Genomic DNA, 26,011 nt, shown 5'->3' with positions numbered 1-26,011 from the left:
AACAAGGATTTTCCACAAAGCTGCTGCAGTCCAAATATACTCAGTCCACACCCCAAGCTTGGCGCCAACATTTTTATTTCTTTACATGTCAAACGTAACCATTTGGACATAACTTATTTGACTACCATTTTACTATGCAAAAGTATCAGCAGAACCTGTGAGGATTCAAATTACAAGACACCGAGCACATCATTCATAAATAGTTTGATAAAATAAAATAAAAAAAGTGATATCTACAAAACTCATACAAGTTTCAGGATCAAACAAAACAAGTTTACGATCAAATACTCATTAATAACCTGATACTGGAAAGTCCACATCCTTTCCTGTCAGTGAGCTGAACTCACATAAAAAAAAAAAAAAAACTCTCAAAGTGAGATACTCGAACACCAGAAGTTAAAACTATCAGTTTAAATGGAATAAGTGTGGTGAGGAAAAACCCAGCCAGCTGCACAGTGACACTGTTCAAGTTGCAGGAAACTGAAAATCTGACGTCCTTTGGGGATTTCAGGCGACTCCTTCGTGAAGCTGAGCAACAAGAGCCCGTGACTGGGCTCCAACAAGCAGACTTTCACGTGCGAAGGAGAATACCGGCAAGCCACGTGGCTCAAACATCACAGATGTACATAAATAATAAGACGGGCGAGGTCTTTATTTTACTTACACAAGTACAAAACGATAAACCAGGAGGTCAGCTCCTGCAGCTAAACTAACCCAGTACACATCCTCTTAGCGAACTCTTCAAGCATGATGCGAGTCTTACTCATACTCGAACGTCAACGCGCTGCTGTAAAACCACAACTCTCTGCTGTTGGACTATAAATGATGCCCACATGAGAGAAAAAAGGAGGTAGAGCGGTGTGTTTGTGTGAAGGCTTCAACACTGAAGGTTACAGTTGACAGAGGGGCATTTCCCTTACTCATGTGTAAAAAAAAAAAAAAAAAAAATCACAACCCTCAGTAGATTACTGGAGTACACAATATAGACTTGAAGAAACAGAAAGTGCTTCTGAAAATTGCCACTCTCGTTGCGTTAGACCACATGACGAAAACCCTTCCTCATCCAGTCACAGACCGACTCCGCTCTGGACCAAATCCACGTCCAGTATGTTCAGGTAGCTGCACTCCCGGATGCTAACCAGTTCCCCTACTTCAAGAAAAATGAAGACATCGCTCAGGTAGTCTGTGGGTATGTGTCAAGTTCAACTTTAGCTGCCAATGTTTGTGAGAACACCCAGGCCCACACACAGAAACTGGTGTCCCCTCATCCCATCTGTATTACAGATGGCTTTGCACTCGTATCTGAAGCGGCAGCCTCGGGAGCTTCTTCAGACGGTGAGGCCCTGCTTTGTTTCGGGTCTCCACTGCAGCCTCTCCAGGCTCTCCTGCAGCTGCTGGGCGCAGCCCGATAAGTCCATGTGTTGCAGGGAGGCGTAAACGTCAGCGAGGCTCGCCGAGGAGCGCTGGCTCCACAGCCTCAGCATCTGGTACTGCTTCTCTAAGGAGCCCAGGCCGGTCTCCAGCTCCACTCGCTCCATCTGCTGGTCGGGCACGGAGAGCAGTCGCAGGAACTCCTTCCATCTACGCAGCGGCACTTCCTTGATGATCTCGTAGAGCACGATGGCGGGCCAGCGGTCACAGTGCTCGTATCGTCTGGCATCTGGGGAAAAAAGTAATTTTTATTCTTTTTGCATTTTTTGATCAACTCCAACTTCAATTTTAGGATTATATCTATGGTTTGCAGTGGTGTTCATTCTTCTTGAACTTTATTTTCTCTCATTACAAGCAACATATTTTTTATTTTATTTCGTTCTATGTGATAGACCAATGCAAAGTAGCACATGCTTGGGAAGTGTAAAAAAAATAAATGAATTAATTTTTGCATGTAAAAATGCATAAAGTGTGGCTTTAATTTCTGCTCAGACTCCTTTACTCAGATAGCCCTTAATGATTTTAACTGTTATGGCCTTTATAAATGCAGCTGCTCTGGGAAGGCCTCAGACTGAGGTATGTTAACTCAAAGTGTGACGAAGTGCGAGGAACACTGCAGGACAGGTCGGGAATGAAGTTCTGGAGAGATTTCGAAGCACGGTTGGGATGGAGAATAAAAAGAGAGGAAAGTTGTAAGCCATTGTTGAAAGAGCGCAATAAAAACTCCCGTTTGCAGTTTTCCGTTGGACAACTAAACTATTTGACCTACAAAACAAAGTAGTTAAAAAAAAAAAAACATTGTCCTCAAAACTCCACCCACGCTGTGGAACATGGTGGTGGCAGTTTCATGCCGAAGCTGTTGTATCATGATCACGTTCTCCAACCTCAGTTTGATTAGAAGTGCAACACGGTTGCTGGACTTGAGCTCCTACTTAAAGCTGGAATCGAGAACATGTGACAAGTGTGACATTTGAGAAGTTAGTCAGTCCTTTAATAGTCGGTCCTGTGATGTCATAGAGAGCAGTTTGATCGCAAAAAGGAAAAAGGAACACAAAGCTGTGAAGAACGCCCGTGCTGGTGTTTAGCAGATCAACATGCGGGCGAACAAAGATATGCATTGATTATCTGATTTCCCTTTCAGGCCCAAATGCTGACTGTGCAAAGAGAGAACGCTTCCCATTTCCTTCTTTCCGCTTCAGCACGAATGACTGATCACAGATAAACGTTGCGTTGAGCAAGAACAGTTGACTAGGCGAGCGCAGCAAAACCTGAGGGAGCGCGACCCTGTTGATCAGATGGCGAAAAGCGCTGCCATTTTTGTTTAATTTCCCATAAATAAGGTTTTCTATTGACTTATGCGGGTAAGTTTTATCCAGACAACAGAAATGTCTCCTGAATTATCTTCGATTGTGACACTAAAATCTTCATCAGTACTTAGGAAATACGATAAAGAGCAGAGTATGAAATTATTTCTGCCGTTAAATGAAGAGTTTTAGAGAGCAAAAGTTTACATTTCTGCCATTTACGCCACACCTGTGCTGGATCTGCCACAGAATATAGCAACACATTATTTTCTTCGATTTTGCTTTCAAGATGGGGGATTTTGTCTTGATTTAGAAAACAATCTTGAACAATAGTACCTCGTTTGTCTTTGAAATGCCTTTCAATGTTATCCAGTAATTCGGAGATTGGTTTTAACTGTCTGATTCCCCCTTTTTCTGCTGTTTGTTATTTATTTAGTTGTTAGCTGCTAACTCTGACCTATGAATCATTCAGACATAAAAAGGCTGGTGCATCACTGGAAATAATGATCTCTCTTGAATTGGTGCGTTGTGTGGGTATAATCTGAAAAGAGTGGCGGCCATCTCTATTCAGCCCCTTTCCTCTTTTATACCCAAATATAATTTCAGCCCAAAAAAGGATTGCCTTCAGAAGACATCCAGTCGTTACAAAGAGCTGACCTGTGTGTAAGTCAAACCTCGGATTAGATCCAATCCCCTATGCAGTTTGCCATAAGCCGTGTATAAGGACACGGCAAATATGTGAGAGAAGGTGATCAGGTCAAACTAGACCAACATTTAAATTGTTCGACTGTTTACATAACATTATATACATACGTGGCAAAAAAAAAAAAAAAAAAACTAACACTGCACGTCACCCTGAGCGCAGCACACCCACGGGGAAACTGTCGTGATGCATTTCCTCAGCACAAACAGGGAAGCCGGTCAGAGTTAATGAGAGAATAGATGGTGCTACGTACAATGTAATCCTGTAATAAAACAAAGCGAAGCAACAAGCCGGAGCATATTCATGTGTCCATACCCGTTAATGTCCATTCTATCTAACAGAGTCTGAGCTGTTTTGCAAAAGAAGAAGAGGTAAAAATCTTGTTCTGGTAGAGGCATACCCCCAAAAGATTTGCAGCTGTAACTGCAGCAACATGTGGTTCAATGAAGTACTTCATACCAAAACATTGCGAACATTTCAGATTTTTATCCCGCTTCCCACTTTATGCGCTATTTTGCAATGGTCTATCACCTAAAATCACAATACAATACAACCAAATTTGTTGTAATTTTTGTTATCTGACAAAATGTAAAAAGATTGATGGGTCTGAATGCTTTTGCAAAGCCACTGCACACACGATTACCTTCATGATGCAGAACATTGTATCCTAATTTTTAAGAATTTAAACAGATTTATAAAACTCTTTGCAGGCATTCAAATGGTACCGAAACCAACATTTCCAAAATCCTAAGGTTCGAATTAAAACCTTAGTGAAATCGTACAGAAAGTAACTTTCTCTTTCCTCATTTTTTTTTTGCTGATGCTATAGGTGTCTTTCTAATCGTGTGGCCAGTTTTATATAGAGTAAAACTGAAAGGGGTATGACTTCCTTAAGCGGGTTCCTTTCTGAAGATGTTTTCCTTTTATGTGATCATGCTGTGACTCATTTAACATTTCTGGTGGTTATAAACTTTGTGGCAACCGAAATACTATTGTGAGATGACGTCTGTTCGGAAGAGACAGTTTCCTATGCATTTATTCGTGTTTTCATTAGTGAGAAGAAAAAAAAAAACAGCATCTCTGTATCTAAAACTAGTCTTTTGAAATGCATCATGGCACTAAATCATCCCTGACAGCTTTCTCCAGCTAATGTTTTAGCACCGTACAGAGGGTAGCGACAAAAGTCACCAGAAGTAGTTTTGTGTTAGGCACTGAATATTGAACCTTACCTGTGTGAACACCCCGCTGCGCGAAGCCTTTGATGTGAGCAGATGAGTCCTGACATAGAGACATCATGGGAGTTTCCTCAGAAATAGCAAATGTCTGGAAACAACAAACAGGAATAGGGTTAAAAAAAAAAAAAAAAAAAAAAAGAAACAACATTCCCCTGGCCTTCTCTCTGAATAGCAAAGTTCCTCTGTGTTTTCTAAATACCAGTAAATTTTCTTTGGCCTTTGTCACAAATGTTTGGTTCAACTACACGAGCGAGATCCTTATCTGCATTTTACGTTTGGTTCGGTTGACCTTTGTGTGCAAGTGTGCAAGCGAAGGATTTTTTTTTTAAGATCACTTTTCCTCCACCTACAGTACTGCTACTGTAGAGCCTACTCTTATCTGAAGAGAGCGTAAAGATCACGAAACTGAGCACTAACCAGCGTGGTCGGGCTGCTACAGTGATGACTGCGTTGCTCTGAAAGGAGAAAAGCAGATATCATCAGTCAGTTTCCTGCACAAAATTGAGACACAGTCAATTGAAAAAATACTGCTGCAAGCAAAAAAATAAAATAAAAATAAATACTGCTACCATTCTCTGAACCCTGACTGCTTTTTTTGTTAGAGGTTAACGTTTTTAAGTTTAGGTTCAGAAATTATTACAATATTTTTTTTTTTTATAAAATTGCGAAGCTTGGTGGGAGTGCTCTGAGTAAACATTTTCAATGCAACTATGAAATGATTAGATGTTTAACAGACATACAGTATTTTATCATATTGTGGTCCCAAATAACAGACTCATGAGAGTACAAGAATCAATTATAGTTTGTCTTTCTATTGTTTTTTTTAAAGAAGGCAGCTTCTCAGCTGCAGTGCTGTATTATAGCGGTTTTTACTTTAATTCATCCTCAGTCTGACTGCAGTACCTGCTCCCTCATGTGTAACCTCCTGCATGGTCGTACCCTCCAATAATCAGCTGCTACTGCGATGTCTGAGCAAAATGAGCCAGATGTCTGACACCATGTCAGTAGTCTCGCTTCTCCTCTGACTACCAAAGCTGCATCATGACCTTGAAGAGACTTTTAGGGCTGAACGACATGGAAACAGGAAACTAGCTGTAGACAGACTTGTAATAGTTCGAGTAGGATAACAGAGGGTGTTCTTGAAAGAACGTTTTCACAGCTACATTACTATTAGTAGTGTCGCCCTCACGAAAGAAAACTGCTTATGAGTAGAAGAGTGAGACTTTCAGCTGCTTCTGTTCACTATTGCTATTTTCAAACGTGTCGCACAAGTTCCGCCGTATTTACCACAACCTTTCCAAGTGCTTTTTATGCAAGGTACCTTAAAGGAGAAGTACAGCAGGAACTAGACGGTCTTAGTGTGTACGTAGTGTCTTGCCAAAAAAAAAAAAAACTAAAGGAAAAAACTAAAAGCTCACATTTGTTGGCCTTCTTTCTGAATTTGTACTAAAAACCTGGACAATCCAGGTTGCAAATAATGAATATTAGAAACTTGCATTTTGGAACTCTGCGTAAGAAGTTTCTTGGCAAAACAGACCTTAAAATCCTAAATTACTGTCACACATTTTAAAGGTTAGCAGATGCTAAAGTAATAAGTTAGTTGTTTCTTTTGAAGTCAGTCACAATACTGTACTGTAAAATCTGTATTATAATGATTCGTCAGAATTGTTTTCGTGTATTGTCTATTGTAGTTTGCCTGGTCATTGGGCTCAACAATTAGTGATTCCCACCGGTGGTATGCTTAATAAACGGCGAACAGTATTTGTTCCGGAGGTTCTCACTTGTCTTCATGAGAAGTTTTCACAAATGGAAAGATCCATCAGCTTAAAAAAATGTGTCTTCTTGCCTGTTTCTGCTCAGTAACTTCAGATCAAAGTTAACCGTACAGTTCATTTCCTTTGTATTTAACTTGCAAAAAATGTTGATCCCAAAAGTTCTTCCACTTCTAAAATGAGGCCAGGTACCACCACTGGTACTGGTAGTTTTATGCAACCAACGCACAGCTCACTAACAAGAAATGCACTGACCACATATTCGTTCATAGGAAATGTGTTGACGGTAGTTCTTATCAGAGCAATGATGACACATAAACCACCAACCTAGACGAGAATTTTAGGAGTTTTAGTTTGAATATTTTTTAAATAGCGGTTTCTGTGCAATGATAGGTTTGGTAATGAATAACTATTAATAAGGGCTAAAGGAAATTATGAAGCACCAAAGGCAATTATTAATAAGGTTTGTAGCTTTCTGAACACCTGCCTGGTGAGGTGTGGCATCTAACAGATAAAGGAGAGGATTTGTGCGCTGGTATTCTCAGACAGCAAGCCATGCACATAAAGAATAAAGCCAAACAACCTCTCTCTAAAATGCAAGAATTTATTAACAAAATCTTTCAACTACCAGTTAAAATACATTAGTTAAGAAATTATAGACTAGTGACATTAAACTACACATCAAAGTAAGGAAACTATTCATTGAAAAAATGAAAATAGTAAAAAGGAAAAAGTCAGAATCCAATGAATCAGTGCAGCGATATCGCAGTTCAGTGTGAATATGTAAGAAACAAGGTTTGTTTGAGGAACTGGAACGAGGTCAAATTAGCTCTGAAAGCTAACAAAGAACAAGAGTTGCTATGTGCTCAAACAACCAGTTCACGAACTGTGCTGTAAATACAATAGAACAAATGGTGGCTATCGTCTTAGCACTAGCGTAGCTTTAGTTTCAGCTGGCGAGATGACAGACAAGATTTAGCACGTCAATAAGGGCTATGCAAAAAAACATTTCTTTTTTGCGGGTTAGTGAAAGGAGATAAAGGGAAAACAAAGAAAAAAAGAACAGAGCGAGTTCATATGATATGGCCATCAATGTTTAAACTGCACACTGAAATAGGGTTTTTTGCAACTTTGATGAACAGGGAGAGCCTGTTCAGTTCAGCAGGTCAGATGAACAGCAGGACAGGGGGACCTGGTGCAAGTGCCAAGCGTTCGGAGCTGCAGCTTCGCATGCCGTCATCTTCGGGGCAGTGGAAGGAGAACTGTTTTGTAATTACAAACAACCTTCTTCTTGGTGAATCTTTGCTATTCTTATTTTTTGCCGTTAGTAAAATCACAGCATCCTGTACTCTACTTTAGATCCAAGGTTTTCTTTGAAGATGCAGTCTGTTGCTCGGCTCTCGCAAGGTCAAGACGTCCATGTGAGTGTCCTCCCCGAAAGCACCTAGACTTTTGTAGCTCTATGATATCGCGAGGATTCCAGCTGTGATGAAAACGAGTTAATACTGTGCATTCTGAAATTCAGAGTTTTCCCCTGTCTGCTGGTTTATCTGTGCGTAGTTAAGTTCCTCCCACAGCTGGGCCCAACACAGTCATAGGCAAAACAGGCTAACAAAGAAATTGGTTTTATTCCCTGGACGGGGCGCCAGGCTGTTTGATGTCCAAGCCTTTCAGAGAGCATGTTTTCTGACTACCTTTTCCTTGATGGATAGGTCACCACATAAATACCCACTTTATGAACTGTAACTGAAGCTGGAGACTTTGCTATCACCCTCTCCAGGGTAGTTTGGAGTCTGGTGTCGGTTACTTAATGCATCACGCTTACGCAAATTTCAACTTGTTCTTGACTACCTTGTTTTCTTTTACCTTCTTTCCCATTTTTTTTTTTTTTGATTAATTTTTTCACCATTAAAAAATAAAATTAATATAAGTATGCACATTCAGCTATGAGCCCGGACACATTTGAAAAACAAAAGGTGTTTACTTCATATGATATGCCCTTTAAAGAAATGTTTGAATTAAGTTGTCGTGAAAATGTGGGGAAATCTTAAGTTAAATTAATAATACATTTGACATTGACCACTTTATTGCAGCATTTAACTAAAAACGCTGAGCTATGTTCAGTGCCTGGTTACCTTTGAATCCAGGTTGTCTTTCCAAATCTTTTTTTGTGGTCCAGCATGGAAAAACTTCATCATTTCTGTGCTGGTTCTTGCTGAAGAGTAGCATAAAACAAAAGAGCAGCAGAAATGCGACAACAGCCACCACAAAAGAAAGCCAGATGAAGATCTTATCCGCTGGAAAACAACAACAAAACACCGGCATAAATCCATTAATTCAAAACACTGACTTATATGGGAAAAACTTAGGTCAATTTAATCCTAATCAAACTATTTACAGAGTTACCTACAGCTACAAATTAATCTTCAATAAAGTTACATTTATGGCTGAAATACAAAGTTGTAACTAACTGGTTGACACTTTCTGCACTTCAGGATTACTTGTTTTCTCTCGGTTAGAGTGAGTTGTTCTTCCTGTTTGGGATTCTGGACTTGCAGTTGAAGCGGTCGTTACAGCTTTAATGAGAGAAAGAGAGAGAAAAATTTTCAATAAATTGTTTCATTTGTCATTTATGGCACAAAAAGAGAGAAACGCAATGTTAGAAATGCTAGAAAACAAACTGTCTCATATCTGAAGAAATATTATTCACAGTGCAAAAATAATAAATGCAGTGCCTTAAAACGTTATGTATATATATTTTTTTTATAAATTTTAAACTCACATCTTGAATGTGAAATGGGTTTTTTGAGTGAACGTTATGAGAAATTCAATATCCTTATCATTCCAAAGGTGCAACAGGCAACACAAGTGTTGAACAAAAAAAATAAATTAAATAATATGAGTGTACAAATACTATGTACTTTCCTCCAAATCTATAATACATTATACTGCCACTTCTCATGACAAAATAACAGGGTGTTTTTTTTTTGTTTTTGTTTTTGGTTGTTTCTCTAAGTGACTTGCTTTTATCCAGAGGAACTCTGTTTATTCCTCAAGTCAAAACTACTGAAAATCTTTAAATATTGGTGGTTGTGCAACAGAATATGTCAGTCATGCCACATTAGTATAGCGGGTCTGCAACCTAACGTGGTCTTTTCAACCCTCTAAAACGACCAAAACAGGTTTAACTCAAAAGTAAATGTCACTGAATTGTGATGCTGTCACCATCGTTCATCATGACGAAGACGGTATCGATGGGATCGAGCAAATGTCAAAATCATCCTACAAGGGTTAGGATAATATTCCGTTTCATCTTATTCACTTCACTTATCAGGAATAACCAGTTTCTCCGAAGGGTGACTGCTCTGTTTGCTGCAGCCTAAAAATGGTAACTTTTTATTGATAATGTATAAAACTCTGCTTAAAAAACACAAAATCATGAGAATGTGACGGTTTCCATGACTTTACATACATTCACGAGAAAATAAAAGTCGACCACATGATTCAGAAGATTGTAGAAAAAGATGTTTAGCACCAATAACCTTAAGCAGGTCCTTGCAAGACTTTTGGGCCATACTTCTTTTATAACACTGCTTTCAGTCATTGAGGTTTGCAGAAAGTGGGTATCCACAGCTCTGTTAAGGTCCCACCAAAACATATCAGCCAGCATAGGGTCTGTGATCTAACTGGACCATTTCAACCTAGTCCAAATTATCAACCATCCCTTCGCAGAGTTAGAGCAGCATATTTTTCATCATTATGAGAGGACAATAAAAATAATCCTAGGTTTCTCTTTAGTACAGTTGCCAAACTTACCCAGAGTCATAGCTCTGTTGATTCATCCATTCCCTTAGCTCTCATCAGTAATGACTTTATGGGATTCTTTTCATAAATAAAATGTATTCAATTAAAGATAAAATAATTTGGCATCCTCCCAAACATGATGACCTCATCCTCAGTGAGTGAGGCAGCAATGGAGGAATCTTTAGAACCTGCGCAGTGTCTGAACTGTTTAGACGCAGTTGAGCTTTCTGAGTTTTCTAAAATTTTAGCTTCATTTAAACCTTCAACTTTTATGTTAGACCCAATCCCAACCAAGTTGTTTAAGGAGGTATTCCCTCTGATCAGTGGTCCTATTTTACACATGATTAATATATCCTTAGTAAATGGATATGTACCACAGGCTTTTAAAGTAGCTGTTATTAAACATTTACTTAAGAAACCATCTCTCGATCAAGATGACTTAATAAATTACGGACCTATATCTAATCTTCTTTTCCTATCTAAAATTCTTGACAAAGTAGTTGCTAATCAACTATGTGAACATTTACAAAGTAACGACCTACTTGAGGAGTTTCAGTCAGGCTTCAGAGCTCATCATAGCACTGAAACAGCTCTGGTGAAGGTCACTAATGATATTCTCATGGCCTCAGATAATGGACTTGTGTCTATACTTGTCCTGTTAGATCTCAGTGCTGCATTTGATACACTTGATCACAATATTCTTCTAGAAAGGCTTGCTGTAGGGATTAAGAGAAAAGCACCAAGCTGGTTTTAATCTCATCTGTCTGACAGATTCCAGTTTGTTCATGTTAATAATAAATCTTCTTCAAACTCACTTGTGGAGTACCACAGTGTTCTATATATATATATATATATATATATATATATATATATATATATATATATATATATATATATATATATATATATGAGAAAATTAACAAGAGAGATCATATTTCTCCAATTTTAGCTTCCCTTCATCGGCTTCCTGTTAAATCAAGAATAGAATTTAAAATTCTCCTTCTAACGTATAAAGCCCTTAATAATCAAGCTCCATCATATATCAGAGCTCTGATTACCCCGTATGTTCCTAACAGAGCACTTCGCTCTCAGACTGCAGGTCTGCTGGTGGTTCCTAGAGTCTCTAAAAGTAGAATGGGAGGCAGATCCTTTAGCTATCAGGCTCCTCTCCTGTGGAACCAACTCCCAGTTTTGGTCCGTGAGGCAGACACCCCGTCTACTTTTAAGACTAATCTTAAAACTTTCCTTTTTGACAAAGCCTATAACTAGAGTGACTTAGGTTACCCTGAGCTATCTCTATAGTTATGCTGCTGGAGGATATCGGGGTCTATTTTTCTCACTCTGCCAAGTTCTCCTACGGTTCTCCAATTTTCATTGTTTGTTGTTATTTTAACTTTTAATTTTTCTTCTTTCTCTTCATAGAAGGTAAACCTGGTCTGACGTTCTGTTAGCTGTGACCTCATCCAGGTGAGGCAGATCATCTGCCATTACGATATAACATAGAAAGGATGCCTGGGTCAATGTGTGCTTCTTCTCTAACCCCCAGTCGGTCGAGGTAGACGACCGTTCACACTGAGCCTGGTTCTGGTTCTGCTGGAGGTTTTCCTTCCTGTTAAAGGTTAGTTTTCCTCTCCACTGTTGTTTCATGCATGCTCAGTATGAGGGACTGCTACAGGATCTTAAAATGTTTTAAAAAGTTTTCAACCTAATAATTTCAACTTTCGATCTTAACAAGTCTTAAATACATTTACAAAACCCGATACAGGGTATGAAATTATATGTAGAAATGTCCTAAATTTGGTCGTTGGTTTAATTATTGCTTATTTTATGAAATACTCCATTTTCTTGGCAACTGCAGGGAAGCAGTTTACTTTGTTAATTAGGCTTCATATAACTTATGAATTTGTTACTTTCATTTATTAAAGATAGATTTTTTTTAATCATGCAGGTGGTAATTTAATAATGGTCCTAAAAAGAGCTGTAAAACTCTTGAATTAACTGGCATAAACCCAGTTTTGTCTAATGTTGCTGTGTACCCCTTGAACAGATGAAGCAGGCTGTTACGCAGTGCTTTAGCAGCTGTTTCTGTTGCACCGTTGCTGTGATGAATCCCTTTCTTCCCTTGTTTGAGAGTTTGGTGGTAGGATTCCTCACATTCAGATTGGACAAGATCTGGAACTCTTTGTGTGCGGTTCACTAAAACGTGGCCTTTTTGGTGATAGCTGCGCAGTAAAAGAAGTTCTGCGGATATGCCGAGAATAACGTGTTCACCTACTTTTCACAGTCACTGAATGTGTCGTTGGAGCTTCAGATTGAGTTGTGTCAGGCCGTTTGGTGGTAGGGGGACATTTTTTCTTGCATTCCGGGTTTTCCATACACCCAGGTCTGAAAGAGGAAAAAATGAATATTGATAAGTGGAAACAGACATCTTCACTTGCATTCACTTCAACTATTAGAAGTACTTGCTTATGACAGTCCCTTTCCTCACGTTTTCAGTATGAATGACAACGGATCAAACGCTACAGATACCCTATACCAGGTAAATCAAATGCAGTTTGAAATTCGTCAAAAGCTAATAAAAAGTTTAAACAAACAGAAGCAAGTGCATGTCTTCAAGCATTGATTAAGTATTAGTGTAAAGTTCCTTCGTTGATTTTGCTGTGTTCTCCACTAGGGGAAGTAGCAAAAAAAAAAGTATAGAATAGGATGAGATAGTCACTTAATTCAACCCACTTCAAAACATTTGGAGCCCAGTTTCAGAAAAAACGGAATCAGCTCAACACATTATGGCGCGTGCAGGCAAAGTAGATGGTATAAGAAGAAGGATAGTTCATAAAAGCACCTGTGCAAAGGCATCATGCTGTCAAAAAAAAAACATGTTCTGCTTAAGAACAGAGTTTGAATATTTTTTTTGAGGGTGTATCCTTATCAATCTTATCAAAGCTTCCTGCATGCAGGCACATCCGCAGCTCACGCTGTACAGTGCAGGCATCAGCAAAACCACAGAAACTGGGTGTCCTCAAAGACATGTTCAAAATAAATATATCTATATCAGTCTGGGAAACTTACAGCCAGCTAACAAAGCGCGCTCCCTTTCTCACGGGAGAAAAACAGGTCTAGCACAACCAAAGAACCACAAAAGGCGACAAATAGTCCTCTTTTGTCCAGACTATTGATTTGCTGGTTCATTTATTTACTGTCATAAACGTCTCACATCAATCTTTGTAAAACTTATTGGGCGGGTGGGAAAATATTTTTATTTTCATATTGAAATAACTGCCTTCTATATACCTTTACAGTGCTTTCATGACCAAACTGTTGCATTAAATTTTAAGAAATGTTGTCACATTTTGTTATTTGTTGGTCAACGGCTGTCAAGAAGCGAATACCTGGAAAACTAAGATGTTAGGTCACTTTTCAGTTAAGTCACTGAACGTAGCATCTCTTACCTTTGGCACGGCCGGCACATCACCCAATAATCTTCAACATCGACATCTGATAAATATAAGATTAGATTTTCTACTTTATTTTCTGAGTAGATGATTTTAATCAAATGTAAACAGGGGATAGTCATTTGATCTGACATCGCTCACCAAATGCAGTGGAGCATTTCTCACACCGGCCATGGTTTAAATAATGTCCATTTGAACAGTTGCACACCACATCACTTCTAGTTGTGCATGGTTCTTTAATGTCAGAACCATCTGAAAAGAAACAGACACATTACTTTTGATAGAGTAGAAATTAAAAACAAATGTTGGCCATTATATCTGCTTAATTAATTAAAAGGTTCTTCATAAGTATCCCTAATGTCTTATAAATAAATGAAGACACTTACGATCACAATGGCCGCACCTCAAACATTCAACTATAAGGTTGGGGATCGCTGTAAATGATCCTTTATCGCACGGTTTACACAAATATGTTCCATTTCCACATGGCCGAGCGTTATAAAACCCTGAGAACAAGGCGACAGAAGCAGAAGAGGTGTTAGCTGAGCTTGTGCAGATTTATAACTTGTCAACAAAAGGTCTGTGTTGGTGCAGTTTGCTGTAACGACCTACCAGGTTGGCATATACTTGAACACGAACTGTGGACCTGCGCTCCCACCTCAACCGCACCAGTTCTGGTGAACACGAAGGCAAGTATCAGTGGAACAACCTGAAACAAATGTTGAAGGTTTGACAATCTGAGGTTTCAGAATAGGTTTTAAAATACAGCACATCTGGGGAGTTTTTGTTTTATTTTATTTTGATCTATCCCATCACGAATCCTTGGCAGATTGGAAACATCTCATTTAACGCACAACAAGTGTTTTTGACAACCAAGAAACCCTAATAAATACATTGAAACCTGAGTCTCAATTTTCATTGTTTTTAATTTGTTTTTTCAAAATCAAATCCTACTTATGAACACTAAGCAGCTTTTTGAATGTTTCCACTGGTATTTGATGATTTGTTCATAGTGATGATTTCAAGTCCTTGAGGTTGGAAGATCTCTTTTCCATCACCCTCATTTTTAGCTCCTTCCACAGATTCTCTAGATGCTTCAAGTCAGGACTCTGACTGGGCCGCTCCAAAATGTTTTGTATGACTTCCAGCCAGACAAAACCTACTGTTAAAAGGAATAACTGTGTTTTTGAATGTGACTAAGGTTTTGTATCAAGATGCCCATTAACGTAAGGCACCTTCATCACAGTAGGCCTGTTAAGACAAAATGTTTCGCAATCTCTGGAGAACCGGAGGTGAGGTAAAAATCACAAAATAATCGGGCATTTTGTTTCTTATAGGGCCGGCCAACCTTTTACATGTAAATCTAGAAACTTATCATGTTGCTCTTTAATTGTGGGCCACTGAAATCTACAGTTACAAAGTTTGCAGACAAAACAAACAAAAATGCCATGACATGAAAGAGACTTGATGAGAAGAAGCAGATAGCCTCATGGGTGCTGTGGTGAGTCAGTACTAGTGGGTTGGAAATATTAAAAATAAGCAATTTGTTTTATGATTTACCGAAATATCAACCAGATTATATAGTCAGTTTCTGGAAGACATTTCAAAATAAAGATTACTCCCTTCATAAATCAAAGTACTCAATTTGTAACCACTAGAACCTGATTGAATAATAACCTGGACCTAAATCTTGTTTGACATCATGCTTCCGAGAGGAAATTTACTGAATAACTGTGATCATGCCAAGAATAGGCCAGAAGAGGATTCACACAGTATGACAACCTAGAGTAAAAACAACAGATTCATTATCTAAAAGTAAAGGCCATTTTCAGGTACTTATTGCACAGATTATACACCATATTGCCAAAAGTATTTACCCACCCATTCAAATAATTTCAGGTGCATAAAATCAAGCTCCTTGGCACGCAGGCTGTTTCTACAAACATTTGTGAAGGATAGGGTCATTCTCATAGGGTGCCACCTATGTTACAAGTTCAGGCTTGAAATTTCCTCGCTCCTAATGAACATCTGGAAGAATGGTCAAAAACTCCCATAATCATACTACCAAACCTTGTGGACGGCCTTCCTAGAAAAGCTGAAGGTGTTAAAGCTGCAGAGCGTGATGCAACGCCACAATGACCCTAATGATTAAGAAAAAGACGTGACTTAAGATCATATACGAGTCAAGGAAGGTGAGCGAATACTTTTGACAATAAAGTATATCATCTTTTTGCTTTTCTTCCCTTTGTAGAGTAACTCTGGGTGTCTATTTCAGCTGGATAATTAGTCACGCTGTCTGCTCTGGTAGACAGACCCCAGTCAGCCTATTATAGCTTACCAACTTCTACAACATAAAATTTCTCAAGATAACATATGTTTGGTTTATTAACAACAATTAACTTGTAATGTTGAGGTTATGAAGAGAAAGATTTCAATTTCTGTCAAGAAATTAATACTTTTTCTTCTATTTATGGAAACCGAGAAAAACAAAAAGTCTGTAGTTTACGGCTTTATGATTAGAATTCTTGAAAATAAATGTGTTTATTTATTTTTTACTATTGGTGTCATTCTGTTTTGTAATTTCTATGCATGTTTTGCTTGAAAATACACATAAATTCTACTTAAAATGTCAGTTTTTATTGATTTTATATCAATACCATTGCTCAGTTCAACACTAATTGTGGCCCTGGACCCACAGGATGCAGACCACTGAAGCTCAATTACATCTGTTAATAATTAATTAATACAATCAATCAATCACCAGACATTTAAAAGAAGACAATAACAAAAGTAAAATAAAATTTAGCTCAATAGTATTCATGCACTGGAACATGTAGGTTTTAAACAATCTTTTCATTTTATCAACATGTTCTTATTATTATTCTGACTGGAAGTAATAAAGTTTTGAAATGGTCCAGCCAGAGAACCGGCGAAGGAAGCTAAAGATTAAGGTCATGGCAAATAGGCCTTCCAACCACAAAGACTTGGAGCTCAACACCAAAGGTTGATCGGCGAACTACCAGTGGAAACATGCTAAGAGCTGCTCAGTACTTTTAAAAAGGGCTTATTGGCCATAATTGGCAACAAAGATTGTTTCATTCATTAATGAGAGGGTTATAAATAATGTTTATATGCTGTTTCTGTTAGGGAATAAGTACAAACTCAGTATTTTCCTTTTCAACCTGGACTCTTCTATCATATTTTTTAATTATTTTGAGAGAAGCGTCAATCTTTTTTCCTTCTTTTTTTTTTAACTGAAGCAAAATTCTTAGTTGAATCAAAAATAATTCTACATTTAAATCTGCCAAGGATAGGAATAATGTTGAGCTCAATTGTAAATCACAGGTGGTCAAAGTTAATAGGAAACACTTTGGAGAACCTAAAGAGCCAAATGTGGTTCTGGAAGTGCACATCACAAATCACCATCCTAGGAAAAATACATCTCACACTTGTTAATAAGCCTGTTATCAAATAAATTAAAGGTGGGATCTCCAGAAGATCTTCTAAAATCCATGCAATCATTACATGGACTCCCAAGACAATATTTATGCACAAATTGCCACAAAAAAAAAAAAAACATAGTTGTAAATAGATCATAGTTGTTTATGTTATATGATTGCATTCTTCCAAAAATAAATCTGCCAAATCTTGATCAGACAGCTGCATTTTGATCTAGAACGCTGCTCCCCGCATCCTCACTAAGACCAGCATACGCAGAACCAGAACCAAACACGGAGAAGCAGCATTTAGTTCTTATGCTCCACTTATCTGGAACAAACTTCCAGAAGACTGTAAAAGTGCTGAAACTGTGAGTTCCTTTAAATCCAGGTTAAAAAACTGTTTAGAGTTGCCTTTAAATGTTAATGTTCAATTGAAGCAGTTGTAGTTCGCTGATACTTCATTAGATTAAGTTTGTAGTCCAATTTATCTTGACCTGTTGCTACTATTTCACTGCGATGCACTGTAATGTTTTCTTATGTTTTGTTCATGTACAGCACTTTGAATCGTCTTGTTACGTAAATGTGCTATACAAATAAACTTGCCTTGCCTTCAACTTGTGATAGTTGGGCTCTTTAGATCTCAATTACTGTGATTTTCTCTGTCACAACGTGAAAAGATAGCAAAACCACTGACCTAGAATACAGTTCCTAATGCAACGCTGAGCTTCTGACCTAGAATATCATTCCTTATGCGACACTCAACACTTAGCCTAACTACATTAAGGTCTAACAAGTCAGATTATCAACAACACAACTTGACATTCACTGTATTTCAAACATCAAACTTTTCTAACTTTTTTTCTTAAATCACAACTAAAGACCCAGCCGCACCGATATATCAAGATTTAAGCTTTCTTTACAACTGTCTGTTGAGAGAAATTATATATCTCCTACTATCCACTTTGTGATTCATCGTCATTCAATAACGTTCAAGAAATTATTTAAAAATGTGACATTGATGACAAACTTTTTCAAAAAAAGCACAAATCCAGTTAAATCCTCCTTCCCATACAGCTTGCAGATGGTGTGAATTATCCAAAGTGTGCATTACTTACCCACACATGTTCCATGTCAAGAGCCCAGAGTGCGAGGCAGCTTTTCTATTTTTAAGTAAAGCAAATAAATGTATTGAAAAGCGATGTTGCCTAGTTGTCACTGTGAGTTAGTCCCACTGAGTCGACCAAACAAGACGAGGCATTCTGACTCTAACTCAGATTTCCTGACTCTGACTCAAACGAAGTGTTACAGCAGGACTGTTGTATCTTTTTGCATGTTTGTGGGTCAGGACTGTCACTCCTTTGGAGAGAAGTGGTGCAACAAAAAAAAAGAAAACAGGAAACATAATGAGATCACTCACCAACCCCCTCCCCCCTACACACACACACTGGTGCGTTGACGTCAACACACCACACCAGTTCCTACAACCGGTGGCGTTTCTCTATTCCAGCGAACCTTTGATCGGTGACATAAAGGAGAATAATTTGTAAAAAGCTACACGATCAGCCAGATCAGCTAAATTATGCAACCGAACGGTCCTTGGTCTAGACGGCACAAGTGAATCATGAGGAAGTAGGGAACCTGCTCTTGATTTGAAAAAATGGAATTCACTAAAACCTTGTGAACATATATATATACCTGTGTTGAAATAATAGTTTTTAAGGGTAGCCTTTCAAAGCTTGAAGTAAAACACTGGAGGTCTCTAAAGCTTTTACTTAAAAGCTTTAACACATTAGCATATCTGGCTGTGTGACAACCGCAAGGAGAGAAAAATATTACCTCAGTTTCAGAATACCTGTTCGTTATATATTCTCTTACATCACACGTTTCCACATTTAGGTCTAAGAAAGTTATTCCTTAAAGTATCCCCAAAGTATTGTGTGTATATATATATTAGGGCTGGGCAACGATTAAAATATTTAATCGCGATTAATCGCCCTGATTAATCGCGATTAATCGCATTGTATTTACAAACTCCAAGAATGAATTCAAAAGTAGTGTAAAGAGCACTTTTATTTTAATGTTCTGCTGCCATATGAACAAAAGTGTTGTAACATTTGTAGCACTTATTTTATACTGGATATTTTCAACCCATCTATTGAATTTAGTGCACTAGTTGATCTTTTCTTCATAAGAGAACAGCAAGCACTGCAGCCAAAATATGGCCTTTTTTGACCTGCTGTATATTAGCCAGTCCCTAAGCTTGATCTATCATGAAACTGTTGACCTTTTGGGTTTTGTGGTTTTTATTTTATTATTACAATTAAATAATAATAATAATAATAATAATAATAATAATAATAATAATAATAATAATAATAATAATAATAATAATAATGTTATGTTCAGTGTTTTTTCGCTAATCCACCTCTTATATATTTCAATCCTTATGTAATTTTGTCTGTGTTGTGTGCACCTGCCTGTTGCTTTAATCCTATAAAGTTCCCCGTCGTGGGATAAAAAAAAGGATTAGCTAATGTTATCTTATCTTAAATAACACTTTTTAATATATGTACTGGGTTCTTTCAAGGTCTTAATTACATTTTCTGTGTGGGCTCCAGTAACATATGATAGATAATATCTACTTTGAAAGTTAACATGAACTGCTGCTGAAGATGAACACTGATCTACCTGGATGTTCCCTGGAGGACTGAAACGCCTCAGTCAGAGACGTCTGTGGGTCTGTCGGGGCAGTGAGAGAAGTTTCGTCTCCTCTCTCCGTTTCTGTGGCTCCACGTTTTCATGTTTTTTCACGTGCTTAGATAAATTTGTTGTGTTTCCACTGAAATGAACCGGCTTTTTACAAAACATACAGCTTGATTTCATTTACGGTATTAAAATAAAGCCAAACGGTGCTACTTCCCCTGTTCATGTTTTTTCGCTGCTGCGGTCTCTCTCAGCTGTTTGTGTGTTAAGTTTGTGTGAGAGCTGAGTGGGCTGGCCAGGCTGAGCCTGCGTGCTGAATGGCTGGCGCCGCTGAGCCATGTACGAGAGGGGAGGGGGAGCGGGAGAGTGCTGCCGTGACAGCGCGCTGCAGTCAGCGCGCCTGCTGACTGACACTGACTGAAAGCATGTGAGCAACAGGCGTTAATGCGCGATAAAATAAATATCGCCGTTAATAGTCTAATGAATTAACGCGAAATTAACGCGTTAACTTGCCCAGCCCTAATATATATATATTGTTATTATATATATATATATATATATATATATATATATATATATATATTATTTTTTATTTATTTTTTTATTCTTCAGCTTATCCGGGGTCGGGTCATGGGGGTAGCAGCTTCAGTAGGGAGGCCCAGACGTCCCTCTCCCCGGCCACTTGGGCCAGCTCCTCCGGGGGAATCCCAAGGCGTTCCCAGGCCAGCCGGGAGACATAGTCCCTCCATCGTGTCCTGGGTCTTCCTCTGGGCCTCCTCCCGGTGGGACGTGCCCGGAACACCTCACCAGGGAGGCATCCAGGAGGCATCCTGACCAGATGCCCGAGCCACCTCAACTGGCTCCTCTCGACGTGGAGGAGCAGCGGCTCTACTCTGAGTCCTCCCCGGATGACTGAGCTCCTCGCCCTATCTCTAAGGGAGAGCCCAGACACACTACAGAGAAAACTCATTTCAGCCGCTTGTATCCGGGATCTCGTTCTTTTGGTCACGGCCCAAAGCTCGTGACCATAGATGAGGGTAGGAACGTAGATCGACCGGTAAATCGAGAGCTTCGCCTTTTGGCTCAGCTCTCTCTTCACCACAACGGATCGGTGCAGCACCCGCTTCACAGCAGACGCTGCACCAATCCGCCTGTCGATCTCCCGCTCCATCTTCCCCTCATTTGTGAACAAGACCCTGAGATACTTAATCTCCTCCACTAGGGGCAGCACATCTTCCCTGAAGAAGGAAGACCATGGCCTTGGATTTGGAGGCACTGATCCTAAATATATAAAATTATCATTTCATTTTTAACCATTTGTTTTGTTTCTTGCACTGAACAGTGTCAACTGAATCAGTTTTGCTGTACAGTAAAGTATAATAATGTTCATTATTATAATAATATCATAGTTATTATAGTATTTTTTTATTTTATTACATCTATTTTATTACATTACATTGTATCATATTTTTGTTCCATTCTGTTGTGCTGTATTCTATAATGCCATGAGGAATGCAGTGTACATTTTCTGCCACACATAAGCCATGAGGTCCAGTTTTGTTCTCACCAGAGACCAGAGAATTTGTTTGCTGTGTCTCCTAAATGGCTAAACTACAAATGTCTTGCTTTCCCTTAACAGAGCTTTTTTTTATATTGCCACTCTTCCATAGTGGGCAGATTTCAGGAGTGGAAAAAAACTTGTCCTGATGACAGATTCTAATTCCTGAGCTACAGATCTCTGCAGCTCCTCCAGAGTTATCACAATAGTCTTGGCTGCTTCCCTGACCTTGAAAATATCTGGTGGTTTAGATGGACTTCCATGTGTTGGCATGTTTCTGCAGTTTTTCCCTTACTCTTTCCATTTTCAGATTATTTATTGGACAGATACCCAAAGCTAGAGATATTCACTGATGTTCTCCGAGAAATCTCTGAGACCTTTTAACAGCTGGATGGATACTGATATTAAATCACATAAAGCTGGACAATATTACCAATTGGGTTAATTTTGAAGGCAATTCTTTGCACTGGATTTTATACGTGGGAATCCGAATCAAAGGGTCTAAATAGAAATACAGTTTACCGAAAATGTGTAAGACTTCCTATAAGATGTGATTTCCAGTTATCTACCTGCTGTGTAATGGGGCATTTTACTATTTTAGTGTCCTGGCTGTTGCTTTAATACAAACTGCAACATTATCTCAGAGCACTTTGTCTTTGGGTTGCATTGGATTTTTGAACAACCCCATCATCACTTGATTGTTTTGGTTTTTTTTCCCCCATCTAAAGCAGCTGTGCCAATTTTGTTTGCAACAAAGGTAAAAATTGTTGAGGTGAAACAACTCCTCGCTTTAGTACACCGAAAGAGCAGCATTTCAGCTTTTAGATCGTAGAAAAGGGATCTGTAAATCTCTGCAGATACAAAAAAAATAGTCTTACACATTTGCAAGTGTACAAGGTAGCAAGTGCAGCCAATTTGCTTCCAGATTATTATTTTTTTTTTTGTCTATGCTCAGCGGTTAGAATAGGATATGCTTCAATATGGCTTCCAAAACGCTTGCTATATTTAGTAAAGTTTAATGATCGTCTGAGCCCGACTCTAATTTTGGGTAAAAGTAGCTGGATTTTTCTAGTGTAGTAGCGGTAGCGGGCCGCGCAATGTCATTCCAGTGGCTGCAAATGGCCCCCACACCACATGTTGACCCCCCCCGTCAAAATATTATATCCGCCCTATCCAGCAAGGTCAAGATAGGCTACTACTGCAGATTTGAAATACAATTGAAACATGAGGGTCATTTTATGTTGCATTTTTTTTTTTTTTGCTTTGACGGCAATAATGCTGCTCACATAAAAAAAAAAATCTTCTTTGTTTTCTAAATCTGGGTTAAAGGAAACCCATAAAATCCATTTAGTGGCGTTTTCACTTGAGTTTTTTTTTTTTTTTTTAGATATCTTTCACTCCCACCAATTTCTCCAAAGCTGGCCTAGTTTCTGCACATTGATCAGTATGCACTGTGCAAATTTCACTTGTCCAGAAAATGCAATCAGTATTTATTTTTTTTTTATTGCGGTATAATTTTGCACGCCATACATTTTGTTGTAAAGGAGTGCTCCATGTCGTGGCGTCCGGGATAGCTGCTGCTGCTGCTGTGCGCATCTGGCGGATAAGCACGCCTTTATAACACCGCTACATGATTCACCTGGCGTGCATGCACTGCCCGGTAAATAAGGTGAGCTTGTGTGGTTCAAAAAAAAAACAAAAAAAAAAAACATCCAAAGCTACATTAGCAGATTTCCTTTCTGTAGCCGCTGGAAGTGAGCCTTGCAGCAAGCACCCAGAAGTGAACAAAGCGACCCGGAAGCGGTGGTCCGACTGGAGGCAGACAGAACATCAACCTTTTATATTATAGCTGTTCTCGCAAGACAATATCTGCAAGCCAGGACGCAAGGTATTTTGTGCATGTCTTATTTTGCTGTGTGTGCGTGTTTTTTCCCCCTCTAACCCCGCTAAGCGTTTCGCTCGGATGGTAGGATCGCGTCCCGGATGCGTTTGCAATTGTGCACAAAATGTGATTTCCCTCTTTTGATTCTCCCAAAAGTTACAGAATGCGGGGAGGGGTAAAAAAAAAAAAAAAAGAAAAGTGAAAGGTTCTTAACGCGGCTAAGCGATTTTTCGGTACGCGAAGAAGGTTGTTTGCTTTTTAATATATATAATATGTGCACCTTAAAGGCATCGACGTGCTGTTTGAAAACGGCGTGATGAGTCCAGCTTGTCCGTTTCCGTGCTGTTTTTTTTTTTTTTTTTTTTTTTTTTTTTGTGCAGGGCATGGTTGTTGTAGGAAGTGTCAGGGCTTTTTTTTTTTAGAGGTGGGCAGGCCGGGCTATTCAAACCTGCAATTCGCAGTAAACAATCATTCACGCCTTTGACGCCATAAACACACCTTTGTGTCCTGCTCCGTTTTTTAAAGGGGGGGAGAAAAAAAATCTGCAGCACCTTCTTGTGGTACACGTTCCTAAAAAAAAAGAGAGAGAGAGAGAAATTAGGGTCTGCAGAATATGGCGTCCCGCCTTATAAAAATAAGGCTGCCATTTTTGTTTCCCTTTTGTCTGGAAATGTTTTAAGAAAACTGTCTGAGAATGTGTGTCTGGGGCCGGGAGGCTCCGGAGGGCGAACTAGTCCTCGCTTCTCTCTCCCCCCACGACTCGTCGGCCCGAGTCCGGAGCTGCTGCTCCCCGGGGCGGCCAGGACGACATGTCCGGAGGGGGGGGAGAGAAAAGTCCCGTGGAGGCAAAGTTTAGTTTGGTTCGGTCGAGCTTTTCAAGCGACGGACGCTGTAGTTTCCCCCAAAAAACCCAGACAAAGAGACGGGAGCGTAGGGCAGCTGTGAGCTCCACGGCTCTTTTTTTATTTTTTATTTATTATTATTTTTAGGTGTCCACACGTTCTCAGCTGACATTTAGCTGCTTGGAGCTGAGCAGCTAAATGTAAATGTGGTTTAAAACAGGCAGACTAGTCTGCAGGCCCAACTCCTGCAGACACGGCCCCTGCTATTGCACAGTTATACCGCTTAAATTATACTTTTATGTTGCATCCAATATGTCGGTGCTAAAATAGTACTTAAGAGAGAAAAAACACACAAAAAAAAAAACAACGTCTTGGAGAACTTCAATTGTTTCCACACCCACCCTCCTCCTGGTCATGTGTCCCGATGATGGTGATGTTTCTGTGTGATGCAGCTTGGAGGTGTTGTTTTTAACCGATCTTATAATCTTTGTGCAGCGCTTTGCAAAAGTATTCACACCCCTTGAACATTTTCACCTTATTTTGCAAATGATAGTCTGTGTGGATGTCGGTGTTGCAGTCTTGCCCCGGTATGGTTTAGGTAAGGACTTTGACTAGGCCGGTCTGAATCATGGATACGCTTTGAGCTAAACTAGGGGTGTCCGGCGTGTTTTAGAAGTCTCCCTGCTTCAGTACGGCTGATTCCGCTGACCAAATTCACTATTTAGCGTGTCATCAGGGGCCATGGTGGCAAAGCTAGGTTTTGTGGGAGGCTAATGACCCTTTTGTTCGATTCAGATGTGCTAAGAAAAAAAAAGGTAAACATTCGGCTCTTGAGGACTGACTTTAGGACCTCTGATCTGAAGCACATCATAGTCGCTTTGCTGGGAGGTGAACCCCAACCACAGTCTAGTCTTTTGCGTCCTCTTGACAGGTTTTTCTGCGGCCCGCCCACCGTATTTAGCTCCATCCATCTTCCCATCAACTCCGATCAGCGTCGCTTTTATCCCTGTAGAAGAAAAGAAAACCCCTGCAGCATGATGCTGCCACCACCGTGTTTCAGGGTGGAGATGGTGTGTTCAGAGTGCCGTGTTGTTTTTCAGACACGAACGGTATTTTGAATGTAGGCCAGAACGTCAGATTTTTTTTTTTTTTTGCCTCACCTGACCAGAGCACCTTGTTTCACATGTTTGCTGTGTGTCCCACATGGCTTATGGGAAACTGCTAACAGGTCTTCTTATTGATTCCTTCAAACAATCGCAAACAATCTTCTGTAAAGCCCAGGTTTGTGGCGTACACATCTAGTAGTCGTCCTGTCTACAGGTTCTTACACCCGAGCGGTGGATCTCTGCAGCTGTTCCAGAACCTCCACGGGTTCTCTTTGAAAGCTTAATGCTCCAAACTAGTCCACAGCTCTATTGCTGATCCGTTTGCTGAAGTCGCTTCCTTGCTCTTCACAAGGCTGCTTGTTTACTAATGTTCTGTATTGGAGAACTTTCGCAGCAGGGCTGCATTTACACTGAGATTAAATCAAATTTATGTCAGCTGTATTCATTAATTAGATGACTTCTGAAGGCAACGGTCGCCTTGGATTTCATTTAATGGCATCAAATGGGGGCTGAGAGATACCTACTCTCCAATTTCTAACCCTATGTATCATTTTCCTTCCACGTCATGGTCATAGGCTACTTTGCGTCAGACTATCACATAAAATGCCAATAAAATAGATTGGTGTTTGTGGTTGTAATGTGACTAAAGGTGAAAAAGCTCAAAGGGTACGAATACTTTAACAAGGCGCTGAATTATCTTCAGAAATAATATAGTGCAGTAGATTTCTGTCATCCCTTATTTCCTTACATTTCCTTTTAGAGACGGAGACTTTTCTGAC

At 39.3% G+C, this 26,011-nt stretch overlaps 2 protein-coding genes across 5 annotated transcripts in view; one reads left to right on the top strand and one right to left on the bottom strand.

Moving 5' to 3' along the window:
- Nucleotides 1-72: 72 nt before the first annotated feature.
- Nucleotides 73-24,871, bottom strand: si:ch211-112c15.8 (tumor necrosis factor receptor superfamily member 1A). 3 transcript variants are annotated; one of them, XM_036136259.1, is made up of 11 exons: nucleotides 23,565-24,871; nucleotides 14,314-14,410; nucleotides 14,088-14,207; nucleotides 13,843-13,953; nucleotides 13,699-13,744; nucleotides 12,525-12,634; nucleotides 8,947-9,021; nucleotides 8,581-8,742; nucleotides 5,091-5,128; nucleotides 4,668-4,761; nucleotides 73-1,660 (listed from the first exon to the last, which is right to left on the bottom strand). In XM_036136259.1, the coding sequence occupies exons 1-11, from the start codon at nucleotides 23,667-23,669 to the stop codon at nucleotides 1,329-1,331; spliced, it is 1,290 nt and encodes a 429-aa protein (XP_035992152.1). In that variant the 5' UTR covers nucleotides 23,670-24,871; the 3' UTR covers nucleotides 73-1,328. The 3 variants fall into 3 exon arrangements, with proteins under 3 accessions (XP_035992152.1, XP_035992147.1, XP_012728879.3); XM_036136254.1 differs by having other exon boundaries at nucleotides 75-1,660; nucleotides 8,917-9,021; XM_012873425.3 differs by lacking the exon at nucleotides 23,565-24,871 and adding an exon at nucleotides 18,257-18,664 and having other exon boundaries at nucleotides 75-1,660; nucleotides 8,917-9,021.
- znf362b (zinc finger protein 362b) overlaps nucleotides 23,170-26,011 on the top strand; it is an 18,860-nt gene continuing 16,018 nt past the window's right edge. For both annotated transcript variants that reach the window (XM_012873424.3, XM_012873423.3), the window contains exon 1: nucleotides 23,170-23,290. The gene's annotated coding sequence lies outside the window, so the exon portion shown is untranslated. The remainder of the gene's footprint in view (nucleotides 23,291-26,011) is intronic.

This window comes from Fundulus heteroclitus, chromosome 1, assembly GCF_011125445.2.
Source record: "Fundulus heteroclitus isolate FHET01 chromosome 1, MU-UCD_Fhet_4.1, whole genome shotgun sequence".
NCBI lineage: Eukaryota > Metazoa > Chordata > Actinopteri > Cyprinodontiformes > Fundulidae > Fundulus > Fundulus heteroclitus.
The sequence above is the reverse complement of the archived record's forward strand: the minus strand, read 5'-3'. Positions and strand labels throughout refer to the sequence as shown.